This window comes from Zonotrichia leucophrys, chromosome 7 (assembly GCF_028769735.1).
Source record: "Zonotrichia leucophrys gambelii isolate GWCS_2022_RI chromosome 7, RI_Zleu_2.0, whole genome shotgun sequence".
In the NCBI taxonomy this organism is placed as follows: Eukaryota; Metazoa; Chordata; class Aves; order Passeriformes; family Passerellidae; genus Zonotrichia; species Zonotrichia leucophrys.
In genome coordinates this window covers 30,341,112-30,358,180 of record NC_088177.1, presented here as the reverse complement: position 1 = coordinate 30,358,180, position 17,069 = coordinate 30,341,112, and the positions used below count along the sequence as shown (strand labels likewise).

The following is a 17,069-nucleotide window of genomic DNA, read 5'->3' as shown; positions in this document are numbered from 1 at the left end:
AGACACTGCGCTGGAGGAGCAGAGAGCAAAAGATGCAGCATGCAAAGGGCATCCCAGCCTTCTGCCCCTCCTGCCCTTGAAACTGTGAGCAAGAAGTGATGTGGTGTGAGTCTGCCCTCCTGATCTTCAGTCCCTCCTGCCTCCCTCCCACTCGCCTGCCACTGCAGTTTTGCTTCTCTTCATGCCATGCCAGTAAGAAAAATGGGGAGATGCAGGACGGGATGGGGTCATAGCATGCCTCTCTTCTCATCCCACCTTGGGATCTCAGCAAAGTAATACCCCAGTGAGTAGAGAGTGGGGAAAAGCCAAGAAGAGCGTGCCAAATATGTGGTGCTGAAGTAAATGGGATGCTGACAGCAGCATGGAGTGGCAGGATAGGGAGGAGAAAGGAGGATGGAGAGGAGGAGTGGTTAACATGGTGGTGGGTGTCTGGAACCTGGAGCTGCCTGACCCTTGGCAAATTTCTGGCTTGCCCAGAGCCACCCACCGAGCCCCTCTGCCTCCCAGAGGCGTGGCACTTACAGGTGTTGGAGTAAGGGGTTTGTGGTGACACAGGGAAGGCTGGGGTGGGGGGAGAAATCTCACCGCCGCTGGAGGGTGGGCTGGTGGGGGAGGCACCCTCCATCTCCTCGAAGGCTTCCTTGTAGCTGTGGAGGTGAGGCTGGGGAGAGCAGGAGAAAGAGTCAGTCCCATCCCCATGATGGGCACAAACCTCTAGGACACCCCAAGGAGAGGGCAGAGGAGGAAAAGGGAAGGGTTTCACCTCCTCCCTGCTAACCACCACCCCACCACCACAAACACCATCACTGATGCCCAGCTCCGTGGATGCCGTGAATGCCGACCAAGCCATCCCCCTCCCTGGAGGCACGTCTCCCCAGTCAGCCATCCCCCAGCCCAGCAGTCCTCTGCTCCAGCCCACCTCTTTGGGCCTCCCTCCAGGATTGGCTGCGATGGTGCTGACCACCTCAGGAGAGAGCACGGTGGGGCTGCGGGGCGAGCCCGGCTCCGGGGAGCTCTTCTCATAGTGGCTGTCGCTGGGAGTCCGCTTGCGGGCAGGGACAGCGCTCTCCTCCAGAGGCTTCTCCCGGGACTGCGCCCCTGCAGGGCAAGCACAGGGCAGCACAGGGGTGAGCAGCTGCCAGCTGAGATGGAGACCAGCAGGAGATGCTTCAGGCCTGACCTGAGAGGTCTCAGCTGCAGCACTCACCTGCATCAAAGCCCCAGACCAGCATGGGTAGCTGGGGCAAATACGCACTACAACAGTGACCCCAGACCAGGTGATAGAGCAAGGCAGGGTTGTGGCTAGTGGCTGAAATGCTGCACTAGCCCTCCCAAGCACCATTAGATTTTCAGGGACAACCTCCAGCAGTGGGTGCAAGGGGCAAAAGCATCCTGAGATTAGTCCAGACAGCCCATCCCTGCAGAGCAGGGAAGCAACAGGGCCTTCCGACAGCATCATAGTGGGAAATGACCAAATCAGCCAGCACAAGGACAGCTGTATTCAGCCTGCATCCCTGCACCCACAGCCAGATGTGGCTTCAACCACAGCAGTGGAAAAAGCCTGGTTTTGTGAATCCCCAAGGCAGAGGGAACACTGTATAAAGAAGAAAGAACCTATCAGAGAAATGGTGCAGGGAACCCTAAATAAAACACTGCTGCTCTGTCCCCAGTGTAAAGCCTCTCTAAAAGGAGAGATCAGCATCTCCCCTCCATCTCCCCCCAAACATCTTTCCCAGATCCCAGCCACCAATGTCCACAGGCGGGGGGAAGAACAGAGCGACCAAGTCATCACAGGAGATTGGGTTTCTTGGGCTGTGGAGATCTCCTTGGCTGGGATAAAGCCCAGGAACACAAAGTTGGCACAGGGCAGGGCAGCTCAACTCTCCCAGCACCTGACAGTACCCAAACACACTTTCTATCCCACCTCGTCTGGTTAAGAGGTTACTCTGGGCTCATGGATGATGGTGCTGAGTTCAGTGCACAGCAACCCCACTGAGTACCATGGGCACAGCTCAGAGACACTCCTACCCACTAGCAGAGGTGACAACACTGTCCCCTCTACTTTTCCCACAATCGCTGAGCACTCGTGCTCCCCTTGGTCAGCACATTAGGGAAGAAAAAAAGAGAAAAAGGAGAAAAAGAAAAAAAAAAGAAAAAAAGGAGAAAGGCCAGCATCACGCTCCAGGAAATGCACTTTTCAAACACCAACTCCTTTCCCACGGGCTGGCGGAGGAAAACCAGCCATCAGCTGCTTCCCCTCACTCCCGGGGGCTCCGCATGGGACCCACGCTGACCTCCCCTCCTGGCTGCTCAGCACACACACCAGAGCCTTCCCGGCCCGGGGCAAGGGCTGCCAGGGCAGCGGGGAAGGAGGTGGCCCGGGCGCATTTCTAAATAATCAGCCCAGTGAATGGCAACAACAATAAAATCGCGGCTCGGGGGGAGAGGCGGCCAGGCTGCGAGGCGGGGGACGCGAGCCAACGGGGCTGGCTCCAGCCGCAGAGGCGGCCTGGAAAATTCCACTAAGAGCAGCTTTGAAACACAACTCCCGATCCTTTCTGCAGGTGCTCACCGGCACGGGAGATGGCCATTAAAAGGACCCGTGGAGAGAACAGGGGGACCGGGAGGGTCCCTGGGAAGCTGTCTTGCAGGTATGGGCAGCATTGCACAGGGCCACCCCGTATCTTTTGTCCTGCTCTTCACTTAAAGGGAAGAAAAAAAAGAAGAAACTGAAGCCTGCAGTTGTGAGCACAGGGAAAAACAAGATAGTGGAGGAGAAAAAAGTAAACTCTCATATTTTCTGTTTTTTCCTTCCACTTTGTGCACTATGGGTTCTCCTGAACGCTGCAGGAGCATCAACAGGAGGATCCTTTGGCCCATTCCAAAGTGAGTTGCAGGGCCCAAGCACTTCAGAGAGGCAGGGACTGTCTCCTCCAGCTGTGCACGCCTGCCTTGCTTTGCAGTTTCCATTTGGGAAGCACTAAACTCGGCAGATGGATGGAGCCTGGCTATCAGTGCACATCCCACATCTGCAGCATGGGACTCCCTCCCCTGCTCCGTCCCCAGGGCTTCACGTCACCAAACCACAGGGTGCTGGATCTGGCCCCTTGGGACACCCAGGAGCTCAGCAAGCCCTGGCTGCTCCGCTCCCCAGACATGGAAAGTGGCCGGGGCCACAGGGAGGGGAGGGAGGAGAAGGGAAAAAAGGGACTCATTGTTCAGGAGCGGAGAGTGGGAAACTTCACAGGCCGCCCAGAGCAAAGCCTGGAGGAAACCCAGGCTCTGAGCATGGCTCCCCCGACCCCCTGGGTGATTTATGGGATGGAAACTATGCTTGAAAAACAAACTCTCCTTTCCCCAGCTTGCTTTGCCCCCTCAGCAGACACAGCCTCCCTTAGCCACGGTACTGTCACTGGAGTCCCAAGGACGCCGTGGCTGGCTGCAGGATGGCAGATTCCTGTTCACAAAGGGGGAGCAGGAGCCTGCACCCCACTCCTCACCCTCTCACCCAAAACCTACAGCTAACCTAGTACCAACCCACTGCCCTCACACTCAGCACAGCTCTAGGGCTGGGGAAGGGCAGGGAGCACAACAGCTGGGGAAGGAGGAAACAGGAGCGATGGCAAACCCAGGTAATTTTGCATCTGGGGAGCCAGGTTTTAGGCCAAATGAGGAGGGAGCTGCTTTTAGGCAATGAGATGCTAGAACTACTGCCTGGCAAGAGCCAGGTCATACCCCCACAGTAGACAGGAAAGAACAAAGAAATATCCCAAGGCCCTTGGGATGTGAATGGGGACACGCAACACCCAGGGAAGAGAGATGTAAACTCACTCCCTGTCTGCCATGTTGTCCTGTGCTGCTCCTCACCAGAGCCCAACTCACCCCATCCTGGCACAGACTGCTCCCCACATCCTGCCTGATTACCCCAAATGGGTATGATAAAATACCTTACTCTGTGCTGAGGACTGGGAGGGTTCAAACTTCTTTGGTCCTCCTGGGGAGAAACCCGAGGTGCCAGTGGGGAGAGAAAGGTCACACAGAAAGATGGTGACTCCCCACTCCATCTCCCACCTTCTTGCCCTGCAACAAGTGGGTGCACAAGCACCAAGCAGGTCACCAGCACACATCACCCAGGGCAAACTCACCTTCAAGGAGCAAGAGTCACACTGCATAAAACCCAGCCTCAGCAGCCCACACCCTCCAGCTGCACACCAAGACATGGGGATCCCTAAACTGACATAGGAGAGACCCTCCTGGGCTGACAACTGGCTATATCTGGGTTCTGTGGACCTGCATCCCAGCCCTTGCTTCCCAAGGGGGTAAGCTGTGGTCAGGGCAAAGCTGGGAGGGGATGCAGCAAGGGTCCAGAACTGGCCCAGCAATGAAAGCCCCACCAGCAAGCAGTGCCAGGCTTGGATGAGATGCAAAACCAAGCATGGGCAGAGGAGTCTGTACCCAGGGCCAGGGGCTCCCCCATCACTGGAGGAGCTCAATGGGAGCCCTGACCATCACTCTGCTGAGAAAAGGGATCATTCCTGCATGGAAATGGTCTCCTGAGCCTCCCTCCATCCCACATCCATGCAACACACAGATCACTCAGCATGCATAGAGGTGGAAGGAAGAATGAGAGGGAGGGAGTGATTACGGGGAAGGAGAGAGAAAAGATGGGAAAAGGAAGGAAGGATGAGAGGGGGGAAGAATGCAAGAGATGGAAGGAGAAGGATGCATGGGGAAGGTTGGAGAACAAGGAAGGAGGGAAAGGGAAGGAGGTAGAATGAACGAACCGGAGAAGGACCGCTGCTGGCTCAGAGGAGGACGGGGGACTTTGGTGCTCTTGTTGAGTTCCCTGAGCTTGGCGTTGTACTCTGCCAGCATACCAGGACAGGGAGTGCAAGGAGGGTGGGAGGTCACAGAGGACAGACACAGTCCCCCACAGAGAGAGGAAGGGGCAGACAGGACAAATGTCACGAGATACAACACGGGGGAAGAGAGAGAGAAAGAAGAGAGAATATTAGCTGCGGTCCAACAGATGAGTCTGGGGTAATTTGGGGTCTGAAGGAGCTCAGCCTCTGCTTGTAGCTGCTTTTCCATCAGCTAACTTGCCTGGCTGCAGGCACCACATAAACCCATATGGGAAATCAATGGTGGCCCCTGGTCATATGTAGCCTTGTGCAACACCACAACTGCCCCATCACCATCCTCTCAGGGATGGCACCATGCAGGTCCCCTTCATCACAGAATGCTCAGGGCTGGGACAAGATGGGGTGGTCCCAGATGCCTTGCTAGGAGATAAGGGGGTCTTAAAGGATGACAGGACGACCTGCCCTCTGTGGGGAGATGCTGGGCATGCCAACGCTGCCCTGTGCCATGTCTTCCCCTCCATCATCAGTGGGAAAAAGGAATGGGAGCATTCCCCCACCAAGAAGGGAGGAGGTGCGAGATGCTCCTCATCTCTGCACCAGGACACGCAGGCAATTTATAGCAGCAGGGAATGTAAACAAACATGTCCATGCCCCACGGTCCCCGCTGGCTGTCCCCTCCCAGCGCTGCCTTCAGGACACCTCGTTCCCGCCAGAGGTCAGGCCACCCGCCTGCGCTGTCCCCACCTCAGCACAGAAGGCCCAGCTCCAGCAGGGACAGGTGGCCACAGGCTGGGGCCATCCCCCACATGCCCCTCTCCTCCCTGGGAAGCCCAGTGGCTACAAGAGGACAACAGTAACCCCAGCCCAGACCTGAGGACCTGATTCATGGTTGGGGAGATGGATGTTTCTGGTAGACACCATCAAAAGTCCATTTCCCACACACTGCAAATACTCTTCCTCCTCTCCTTAGAACTGTCTACTTTTCCAGCCCATTTTAATTCTTCCTATGGGGCAGCAGGGGAGGGCAGGCATGTGCTGTTTATAATATTAAATCCAGACATACAGCGCAGTTTGGGCATCCATGTGTCCTTAGGTTTGTTTAAATTCTTTGCAAAAGTCCCGTGACCCTTTGTGAATCTAATCTGGATCACAGAGGTCAGGTCCAGATGGATGCAAACTTCCTCCAATAACTCTATGACCCTCCTCAATCCCACTCCTGCCACTTGCGCCCCTCCTGCCCCCACCCTGTGACTCAGTTCCCACTCCTGGGAGGTTGATGCTGTTGGATTTTTCCAGCCAAGCCTTTTCCCCCTCCCTCTAATGCCGAGCGAGTTTCTGGACTGAGCACAGAGTTAGAAGGGACGGAGCTGCCAAGCCCCAGCATCACGAGCTGGCCCACAGCCCCAAACCCTTCCCAAATGTCACTCCACAATTGAACAACTGCAGCCGAAGCTGTGGGAAGGGAGGGCACCAAGCTGCCACAGCACCATGGCACCTTCTTTCTGGGCAGCTGGGACACTCTTGTGTCCCCAAAGCCCCTAAGCTAGAGCTGCAGGAGCGCAGGGGATTGGTGGGTGTAGCTTGCCCTCCACAGCACAGAGCTAATGCCTTCATCCAGCCACAGCACCACACTCAGCAGTGCACCCAGCCAAGCACCAAACCCCTCTGGTAGGGCTGGGAAATGTCTTCCCAGCCCCTGACCACTGCCCCACAGCTAGGTCCAGATTCAAACCACCCTGGGCCAAGCTGGGCAGAACTACAGCTGACAGACAAAAGCCTAGTTCCCAAAAGCCTAGTCTCCACTCCAGCAGCACTCCAGCTGCCCAAGGAGGAGGTCTGAGCACCAAACCCAGAAATCCAGGGGGGAAAGAAAAGACTGAAATCAGGGACGAGCACAGAGACATCAAACACAAGACAAGTGAAGTTCTCTGCCGGGACCCTATACCAGATCATGCTCCAGGCAGGGAGAACACCATGTCCAAGTGGGGTCCAGGCAGGACAACCTCAGCCAGAGATTAAAACATTTTCCCAAACTCTCCATATTCTCCTCAAAAGAAAGATATTCCCCAGAGATCCAGCAACTGGCCCCACCACCAGGGACAGACCAACCCTGTTACCCTAACAGGATGGGGGGGATTTGATACCCTCAGCCACCCCTTTTTCCCCTCTGGGCAATGCTGCTGCAGACAGGAAGCTGCAAAGGAGGATCCCAGCAAAGAAGAGCAGCACAGGCTGCTCCCCTGCCCTGCAGGCATCCATGGCAGGGGGCTCAGTCCCAAGCCCAGATCCAGCACGGACAAGGAGTCTCTGCATCACTTATCCCCAGCTGCACCATGCATGCCACCCTCGTGTGCTCCAGCACTCGGGACATGCGATCCTCCCCATCCCCCCTAGGAACCAAAGGATCCTACCTGCCACCCTGTGGGCCACCAGGCCCTCCAGATTCAACGGTTCTTCTGCCGACCTCGACAGGTCTTCATAGCTCTCCGGTCCCTTCAGGGGCATCTGGTTTTGTGCTGGGACGGTGGGGGAAGGTGGGGAGGAGGTGAGTTGCTGCTGAGACCCCACAGGGCTGTAGCACGAGGTGCTGAGTGGGACAGAGCCCATCTGTGCTCCGGCCGGGGCATGGCTGTAGCTCCTGGGCTCTGGCAGCGGTGCCAGCTGGTAGCTGTAGGGTGAATAGCTTTCCCGATAATCATGCACCCCATAGTCCAGCTCTCCAGGAGAATAGGCTTTGCTCCCAGGCTCAGAGACCACGGGGCTCATGGACGTGCCAAAGGACCTCGGCTGGGCCACCTGTGGAGTTGGCCGGGCGTAGAGACCAGCAATGGGCTGGGTGGAGAGGGAGGAGGGCAGGGGTCCGGCTGGCTTGTCCTGACGGGAGGTGGCAGGCACACTCTGCGACTTGTGGACGCCAGGTGCGAGGTCCAGCATGAGGACATCCAGCGCTTCAATGGACTGCTCAATCTCCCGGCGAGAGGGCGCCCGGGGGAATTCGGGCATGCTGTGGCTGTGTGGGGGCACCGTCTGCAGCGGGCTGGGCTGGGGGCTGCAGCTAGAGATGCTGGGGCTGTGGCTCTCCATGCCGCCCTCCTGCAGCCGGGAAGGTGGCCGGCTCCCCCCATGCTGTTGCCAGGAATTCAAGCCCCTCTGCACAGCCTCCCGGCTGCTGGTACTGCGAGCCGGGGCCTGGGGCAGCGCCGGGTTGGCATCGTACTTGGCAGTGTCCACTGCCGGGAAGGACCGGGAGCGGTAACTTCCAGGGTGGTCGTAGGCATACAGGTAGGGCTGGGAGCTGGGCAGTGGCTGGGGCTGGAGCCACCCTGGGGCGTGGGAGCCCGGTAGGCGCTGTGGGTAGCCAGCCAGGTGCTCCTGAGTGGATGCCGAGGGCCGCAAGGAAGGCAGCGTGTCACGCAGGTGGTGGCCCATCAGGGTGTTCTGGTTGTTGTAGGGGTAGCCACCATTGGAGAGCGGCTCGCCATCGTACAGCCCCTCCTTCAGCAGCTTCTCAGCCCCATTGCAGCTCGAGGGGCCGTTGGGCAGGGAGGACAGGCTGCCCACCCGAGGCGCCTCCTGGTAGCCTGTCTCACTGGCAGTGGTGGTGCCATCCAAGGAGGAAAGCGTGCCCAGGCTGCCCACACTGTGCCCATCTTGGTTGGGCAGCTCATCATCCAAGATATCCGTCTCCCGCTCGGCCACCAGCGCCGCGGCGTTCCCGTTGACATGCACCTGAGCCGGCACCACGTGGCGGCCCGGCATGGTGGGCAGGCGCGCCGGCACGGGGCCGGGCACGTGGTTGTGCATGGGCGGCGCGCTCTCCAGGCCAAAGCCAACAAGGAGACGATCCAGCTCCTGCTTCTCCTCAGGACTCAGCACCGCCTGGCCGCTGGGTGCCCCGCTCACCCCCGGCTCATCGGTCCGGTCGGTCTTGGTGGACGCAGTGGAGTTGCCCGAGTCGCTGCTCACCGAGAGCGTGTGCTCGACGTGGTTGGGCGCTGCCGAGAGCGGGAGACGGGCAGCGTTGACGGCACCGGTGCTGCCGTGGAGGGAGTCCTTCTTCTTCACTTTAGCGTAGAGGCTCCCATCCAGGGGCCCTTGTGTGTGCCCAACCTCTGCAAGGGGAGAAACGAACACGAGACCCCAGATCAATTGCTGGCTCTCTGCACGGAGCTAATGGGTCCCATTAGCCGGTGATTTCGATTTCTTCTGTGTGCCAGAACACTTAACGACCAGCATCGATGTCTCCTCGGCACCCTCCACACTCCCACCGGCGCCACCATGCAGAGACATCACAGCCAGGTCCTCCCCAGCCCCATGCCCCCACAGCCCCCCAATTCGTACGCAAGCACTGCCTGCTCCACTGGGATCTACCAAATATCCGGTGCACTATTTCCAGGCATCATTCCTGGCAATTCTCCTCCACGGCTGGCAGGGGCCGGGGCTACCCACACAGTCAGCGATTGCTGCTCCGCAGGGCTCATCCAGCCTCAAAGGGCCATGTGGCACCAGGGAGGCAGAAAGGGAGAGCGGAGGAGATGCACCATAGGCCGTAGGAGGACGGGTGGAGGCAATCAGTATGTGGCCTCGTAGCTCTTTGTGTCTCCAGCTGGATGGATGTACTCAGCCCACGGGTGAAGGACAAATGAACCACAGACCCACCTTTCCTCCCACTGCCCACTCTTCTCCCAGATAATGCATGGATCCAGCCACACAAACATCCTTGACTTTTTCTTTCCTGACTACAGACAGGCTCCCACCCTTTCTGTTCTTTCCCTTCCCTCTCTCAGGCCAGGTCAAGCTGCCCTAGAGCTTCTGCAGCAACAGTGCCACTGCCCAACCCTGAACATGCAGTCTTTCCTCCACAGGAAAGTCCTGGCATCGTGATTCAAGTCCAGTGTGGGCAGCTGGCTCTGCTCCACAGCCCCAAAAGGATGGGGGGCAGCCAAGGCATGGCAGCATCGTCACCAGTAATTCTGCACTCCAGTTCTGAGCCCCCCAGCCACCATCACACCCATCAGCACCAACACCACAACCAGCTGCACCCCTTAAACCTTTCCAAGTGGGGCAGACAGATTTTGGCGGTACAGAGGGACCTTGGCCACTGACAGCAATGGGAATAGTTCCCAAGCTACATCCCCCCCTGCCAGAGCTGCACAGCACGGACCAGGCTGCAGACTCTTGTTTTTCCAGCTCCCTGACGAGGTTTCCTGGAAGGTCCCGCGAGCAGTGTTAAACACTTTCTTTTGGAGGAAAAAATGACTCTTCCCTGGCGGGGGGCCAGGCAGCTGACTCAGGGACGGAAGACGGCCCTAACACGATAGTGTGAAATCAGAGCGGCCCTATCTGCAAGCAAAACACTTCCGAGCCGGGACAGCTTAACCGGGCCCACGGCGCCGCACCCGCACCCTGGCAGCTCCCACGCCAACAGCCCCCTCACCACAGAGCACAGGAGGGTAACAACACCGAGCCCAAGTCCTACAAAGTCAGGGCCCTCTCCTCGTCGCTGATTTTCCACTTCTGAATCCCCGCTGGCAGCATCCCAAGGAGGCCACTGAGCCCCAAAGCCTCCCGTTGGCTTGAGGATGTCCCAGGACCACGCAGCAAGGTCCTCTCTGGGTACTTGTATGGGAAAGAGTGAGAATTTCTCCCAGAGACTCAGAGCTTCTTCATCCAGCCAGTAAAGCCGGGAGCCAGTAGCATTTGTCTCCACAACACCTCCCACACTGGAGAAAAGGGTAAGAGAGGGAGGGAAACCCTTTCCATGGAGGGAAAAAGAGAAAAGCAGCACATCCAGGGCAGTGTCAATGCTGGACAGGCTGAGACATTGCTTGGAGACAGGGGGAAAGGCACAGCCCTCCCATCTGAAGGCAGTGATGGTGCTGGCTGGTCTCGAGAAACAGGGCAAAAGCCAGGATGGGGGCTGGGAGAACAACGGCAGAGGAACAGAAAGGAAAAGGGAATAAATAAATATAAATGTAACCACGTGGTGCCAAGGGAGAAAATAGACAGGAAAGGCTTTAATTACTCTTTGGGCTGGGTACTGCCCCACGGCTGGGAGAAATGTCTCCAAGAGAGGTGAGGATGGGGCACAGTGCAGTTCATGGCAGACACAGAAAGCTCCAACTGCTTCGTCCCACCTTCCCCAGAATCTCTGATGAGGAGTAGGCATGGGGGGCTGGTGGCCACCCTCCTTCCCCAGAGCAGTAGCAAGGTAGTAAGCAAGGAATAGCCTGTGACAGCTCAGCCATCAGCCAAGCCCTTGTCCTACGGTTGCTCTGCCCCACACCTGATTGTTCATCCAGTCCTCAACCCCATGTACCTCCTGGGCTCTGATGCCACGAGACAAATCCCAAATCCTGCTATTTGCTGCCACTCCGAAGCCTCCTCCACTATCCCTGGGCCACACTCTCTCTCATATGACTATATGATTTTTTCACCTGAGAAGCTGAATATAAAACAAAACAAAACAAAACCAAACAAAATAAAATTAAAATAAAATAAAATAAAACTAAGGGATAATGGAACTGAATGCCTTAGCCAAGCCAGCCACCCTCAAAGGAGCAGGCTCTCAGCACCCCATTTGCAAAGAGTGCAGCTCCCAGCAAGGTCAGATTTCATCCCTGAAGGTCGGAGTGGCTCCTGCCGGGCAGACTGTGCCATCCCACCGTGGGCTGGGTTTGCCCTGGGCTCAGCCCCGTCGCAGCTCTGCCATGGCTCTATCTGCTCCAGCTGTTCGGAGGCAGCCACGGGAAGCACCGAGCCCAGCCTGGTCCCAGCCCTGCTGCCAGGCTGGCTGCCCTAGAGGAGAAAGGGTCTGTCCTCTTCCTCTACCCTGTGACTACATCCAGTAAAAAACTGGTCCAGGACAAGTGTAACAGTACCAAGGGGGTGAGCCCGCATTCCCAAAATCCCAAATCCTGTCCACGGCTCTGCACTGGTGCAGAGATCAGGCTGAGGCATCACCGTGTCTCCCGCTGTCGTGCCCCCTCAGCATCCCACCTGCTGCCTCCACTCCCCGAGGACCCAGAGTTCTGGACCCAGTGCATTTCTGGAGCATCAGCCCACAGGGAAGACCCTGGGGTCCCGGGACCCTTTGCAGGATATGGGGTGTGAGCAGAATCTCACCGGGAAGAGTTTAGCCTCCTTATCTCTGGTTTCATCCTGTAAGCAGATAGGACGGCACAGAGAAACCCCAGTCCAAGCCGTGGGTCCCCACAACCATGAACTCACCATCCAGCCCCGAGACCAAAGAGAAGCAAAGTCAGGACTTACCAAAAGGGACAGGGATTAAAAGATCCGAGGCGAAGGGAAGGAGCAGGCAGCAAAATCCCTTTCCTTCACCCCTTCCAGCACCAGAGCCTTCCAGGGGCACCCGGTGTGGTGGCAGCTCCAACGGCGTCCACAGCCAGCCCCGTGTGTCCGTCCAGGACAGGAGCCGACGGCCTGGAGCTGGCTCGGGCTGGCGTTTGTCCCTTTGGCTCTGCTTTCCCTCTGGCGGAGGGAGCCGTTCCCTTCCAGCGCCGTGTCCCGCGGGGCCGCCAGAGGGGTACCGGGCCGGCGGCGGGGCGCCCGGAGGGGCGGGATGCGGGGAACCCCGGGACACGGGCAGCTGGAGGAGAGGATGGAGGAGCCGAAGGTGGGAGAGGCCGGAGATGGGATGGAGGCGCGGAGGTGCGGCCGTGCTCCCCTCCGCCCCGGACCACACAGGGACCACAGGGAGGAGCGGGAGGGGAAGGGGAGCGGCGCGGGGACGGCGGCGGGGCCGCCCAAGCTCCAGCCCCAGCCCGAGTTAACCTCAGTGAGGTGCGGAGAGGGTGGGAGCCATGGAGGGAGGACAGCCAGACAGACAGCTTCCAGCTATGAATATTAACTACTTCCTCCACAGGCAGGGCTCCGCCGCGTTAACTGTTTCCTAGGCAGGACAGACAGCCGGACAGCTGGACAGCCTGCCCACCTTGCACCGTCCACTGAGCATCACCCCGCTGGCTGAGCCCCTCATTTGGGACACCCAGCCCTGTCCAGCCGCTGTGTGCACGCACCACACCTGTCCCCAAAGAGCAGCGGCACATTCAGGGTGGGGATGTCCTTCCAAGCCACACATGATGCTGAAACCCAGACGGGGCTGCAAATTCAAGTGTCTTGCTGGAGACTTGAGTTTCTCCATCTGAAATAACTACACAGCTAAAGAGGGGTGGAAAACAGCCATGGACAAGCCACCGACCCTGTCCACCCATTTTCACAATCCCCTTGCCTGCCCTGCCAGCACCACGGGCATAGCACGGACATTCCAGCCCTGTTTTTGGGATGTACACACTGCCCTGCTCTGTGACAGGAGGAATGCCATGATCCCATCCACTCCAGAGCTCTCTGAGACCAAACTGCTCCACCCCAAGCAAAATCCGTGCTGGAATGGTGCTCACAATTTGCTCGTCCAGGTGACAGCAAGCCCACCCCACATCCAGGTCCCTGTCTGAACTCCACTCCTCAATTGATGCAATATACTCAGCAAAACGTGAGGCTCCCTCTCTCTAATCCCCCAACCCGCGTTTCCCACACCCCCATGGATGACGGCAGGGGATGAGAGCAGTGTTTCCAGCCGGCCCCCTGACTCACAGCCCTGTTTGCTCCCAGATGCTCCCACACGCCAAGCCTGCGTCCTTCCAAAGCCTCCTGCTTATTTTCTGTCCCGGCTGTCTCGGCTGCAGGAGGACAGAGACAGAGCTCCCCACTCCTGCCGTGGGACAACCCCAGCCCTAAGAACAGAACTGCTACAAGTTTTGACTTCAAAGACGGTTTAAAGGGGGAAGAGAAGGAGTTTCTACCAGCTGGTCTCTCTTTCCCTGCATCCCAGCCCTGCCTGGTTCCTGGTCCCAGTGGAAACAACCCCCACCCCCCACCCTACATGACAACCCCAAATACCAGGTCAGAGGACAGATCCTGCCCTGGGAATAGCCACACTGCAGCTGAAATGTCTAGCCAAGCCTGTAGATGCTCCAACATTTCACCCATGGGGAATAATCAGAAGCAAGGGGAACACTCCCTGTGAATTCCCATCCAGCCCATGCAGATCCCTACTGCCCCCCAAAATGCCCACCTCAACACACCCTTACCTTGCAGCAGATGGAGCAGAGAGCAGTGGAGAGGGGCAGAATAAGGAAGGGGAAGTGAATTCCTTCAGCTTTAGGCAGCTGATGAAGGCAAGAGGAGAGCCAGTGGCCCCCCTCCCCACCGAGCCTGGCCTAGGGACCGATCCAGCACCGGGGGAGAGCAGAAGCCTGCCAGCAGCTCCAGCAATGGATTTAACAGCTCTGGCCTGGACCATTTGGCTCTCCACCTCTGCACAGCCTGGCCTGCCCTCCTGGGCAGCGTCAGTCCCTCCTGACAAGTGGGGCAGGATTTGACCCCACTAGGAAAGGTGTACCCCATGAGATGCTGGCCCTCCTGGGGGGGACAAACAGATGATAGCAACCCCATCGAGGGGCTTTCTCCTGCATGGAAAAGCGCAGGATCAGCATCCAGCTCCCTTTGTGGGGCTCAAGGACCCCCTGACCTTTGTCACATGTGGTTCAGGCTGTGAGGTGACCTCCCCTCATTGGAAGGGTGGGATGCTCATCCCAGTCCCCACCCCAGCCAGCCCTGCCCTGCAAGTGGGGATGTGTGGGAAGACAGGGATGAGCTGCAGGGGAGCCCTATGCCAGAACCATGACTCAGGTGGGGATTTAGCAACTCTCTCGCAGATGTTGGATTTGGCCAGGCCCTGGTCATTCTCTTCCCAGGCTGGTAAAGAGACAGGGCAGGCAGTGCCATCCCAGGGTGGGTCCAAGGACCAGCGGTTACAAGGGGCTGGTGTAACCATTTCACATTTTCTCACACCACCCTAGGATGGCAGAGCTTGGGGTTCCCCCAAAACAGTCACACATCCAGACCTTGAGGACAACCTGTCCACTGACTCCATGCCAGCCTCAGCACCCTGTTCTCTATCAGCACTGGTTTTCTCAGCAAAACCAAACCAGGCCATAAATTATCTCCAGACAGAGTTACAGCATCTACAGTACCCCAAAATTTCTCTGCAGTGATCCTCCAACCAGCTGCAAGCCCAGCAGTGCCACATCCAGCTGCCAGCCTCCTCCTACCTCTCTGGAGCCAGCTTGGCACCCCAAGGAGAGCTACCACAGTGCTGGCAACTACAAAATCAACCAGAGGATGAAGCATGCCATCACCTCTCTTCAGCCTTCAAACACACTCAGCCAGTCAATGGCCATGGGGACTGCAGCAAGAACCTGCCAAGCAGCCACCACTGACCCCAAAGCCCCTTCAAGGAGGAGGAAGGAGGGCAGGCAGAGCACTTGCCTTCCCCAGGCTGTAGAGACATGGCTGAGGGGTGGAAGGACAGGCTGTGGGGCATCCCACTCTCCCTAGGGACCACAGGAAAGCCCAAACATGGTGGGCAGCAGAGACCCTGCCTGAGTAAAGCAGGAGGGTGAGTTCACTGATGAGGCCAGCCTGTCCCATGGAAGTGGCTCACAGAGAGCCTGTTGAATCCAGCTGTGTCCCCTCAGCCAGAGAGCAAGATGTGATGGTACAGCTCCCCCTCTTATGCCCCCTGCTCTGGAAGAACTCAATCAACCGATGACCTTACTGCAAATGAAATTCTCCTTCTCCAAGTCCCCCCAGATAAGCGCAGCAGAGGTGAGGGGAATGCCAGGACAGGCACCATCCCAGCCACCCGCCTGTCCCTCCAGCTCTGGGGTCCCACAGCACCACCCCACCCTGGCAGGCACCCCCAGCCCTTATGGGTGCTCCGTGCTGACACAAAGCTGCTGCAGAAAGGGCATCCACCTGCAGTGAGAGAGGCTGTGGCCAGCAGAGAGGCGGCGTGGGGAACCCACCGTCACCGTGCAGCAGGCGATCCCAATCCCGTGGGCCCGGGCTGCAGCGGCGTCCCCTCGGCGGGCGGCAGGACGGGCAGTGGCGGGGACAAGGAGCAGCGGCTGATCCCAGCCCGGCGTGGGTCCTGGTGCCAACCTCACCCCCCTCCGCCCCCGGACGCCGCTTGCTCACGCCTGGTGGTGCCAAAAATGTGGCGTGCAATTCCCTGACCAAATAAGGCAAGAACGACCATAAACAGGGACCCCCCCTGCACAGCCAGACACCAGAGTCCCCATCCTGGCTTGGGACAGGCTAGAAAAGAGGAGAAGTGACAACAGAGAGGGAAAAAGATGGGAGCCCCTCGAGCCCACGCCGACTCCCACCACTAATGCTCAAAGTGCCCCATGGGACAGCTGAAAAGACCCTTTATAGATGGGCTTCTTGCAGCTGCTTGTGCTGGCATGGGTCAGAGGGCAGCCTTCTGCCTGCAGCTTCACCCTTGCACAGTCCCGGATCATCTCCAAACTGGGACAGTGTTTACAAATTCAAGGTGCCCTCACTCCCTATTGCCACCCATCCCAGCACAGAGGACAGCCCAGTCGGTGCATGGAGGGACCTCCACAGCCCTGACACCTGCTAACACCCCTAAGGGGGAATGGAGAGGAGCCCTGGGGTACTTCTGCAGCCCCAATATTCACCAAGACCCCCACAAGAGTACAGAGATGAGTCCTGGGGTACCCCTGCAGCCCTGTCAGGGGCTGGGGTGCAGAAACTTTGGCCCAGGGTCCAGAGGGGAACACATGCAATGAGGCACTCAGGTCTCTGCAGGCAGGAGGGGACTGCCAGGCAGTCTTGCTGGATTGAGGCTGGACCCACAGCTCCCCAGACTGCACATAGCCCACAGCTGAGCCTGCACATCACGAGTTGCCTGTTTACTGCCTTGTGCCAAGGCAAGTGCCCGTGCCAGCTGCACAGAGCTGCCCCAGGTCTGGCTCCATGTGACCACCATAGCACAGACACTCTCACCGCCCCAGGCACCCAGAGCCCCCACTGCGAGCACTGCCATCCACTGCTCCCACTCAAAGCAGCTGGTGACCTTCAGGGACATCAGGGACCGCAGCTGTCCCTGCTCCAGGGATGCCTCTGCAGATCTGGCCAGGAAAGCCCAGGCATCTGCTTGGCCACGGGTGGCCTTGCCTCCAGGACAGGGGCCCACCACCCTTCGACACACAAGTACTGCCCATTCCTGCCAAGTGGGTGACAGCAGGCAACTTGCTGCAACACAATGGGTGCTCAAAGGGCTTATCCCAGCTCTGAGAGATGAGCAGGCTCTCAAAG

The 17,069-nt window shown here is 58.2% G+C and overlaps 1 protein-coding gene across 12 annotated transcripts in view; it reads right to left on the bottom strand.

The window, feature by feature from the left end:
- Positions 1-17,069, bottom strand: part of TNS1 (tensin 1) — a 68,922-nt gene that overhangs the window by 18,208 nt on the left and 33,645 nt on the right. For 8 of the 12 annotated variants that reach the window (XM_064718736.1, XM_064718737.1, XM_064718738.1 and 5 more), the window contains 3 exons: positions 7,274-8,974; positions 920-1,098; positions 523-661 (listed from right to left, as the gene is read on the bottom strand). In XM_064718736.1, coding sequence (XP_064574806.1) covers positions 523-661; positions 920-1,098; positions 7,274-8,974 — 2,019 coding nt within the window. The remainder of the gene's footprint in view (positions 1-522; positions 662-919; positions 1,099-7,273; positions 8,975-17,069) is intronic. The other 4 variants (XM_064718739.1, XM_064718742.1, XM_064718747.1 and 1 more) reach the window with 3 other exon arrangements.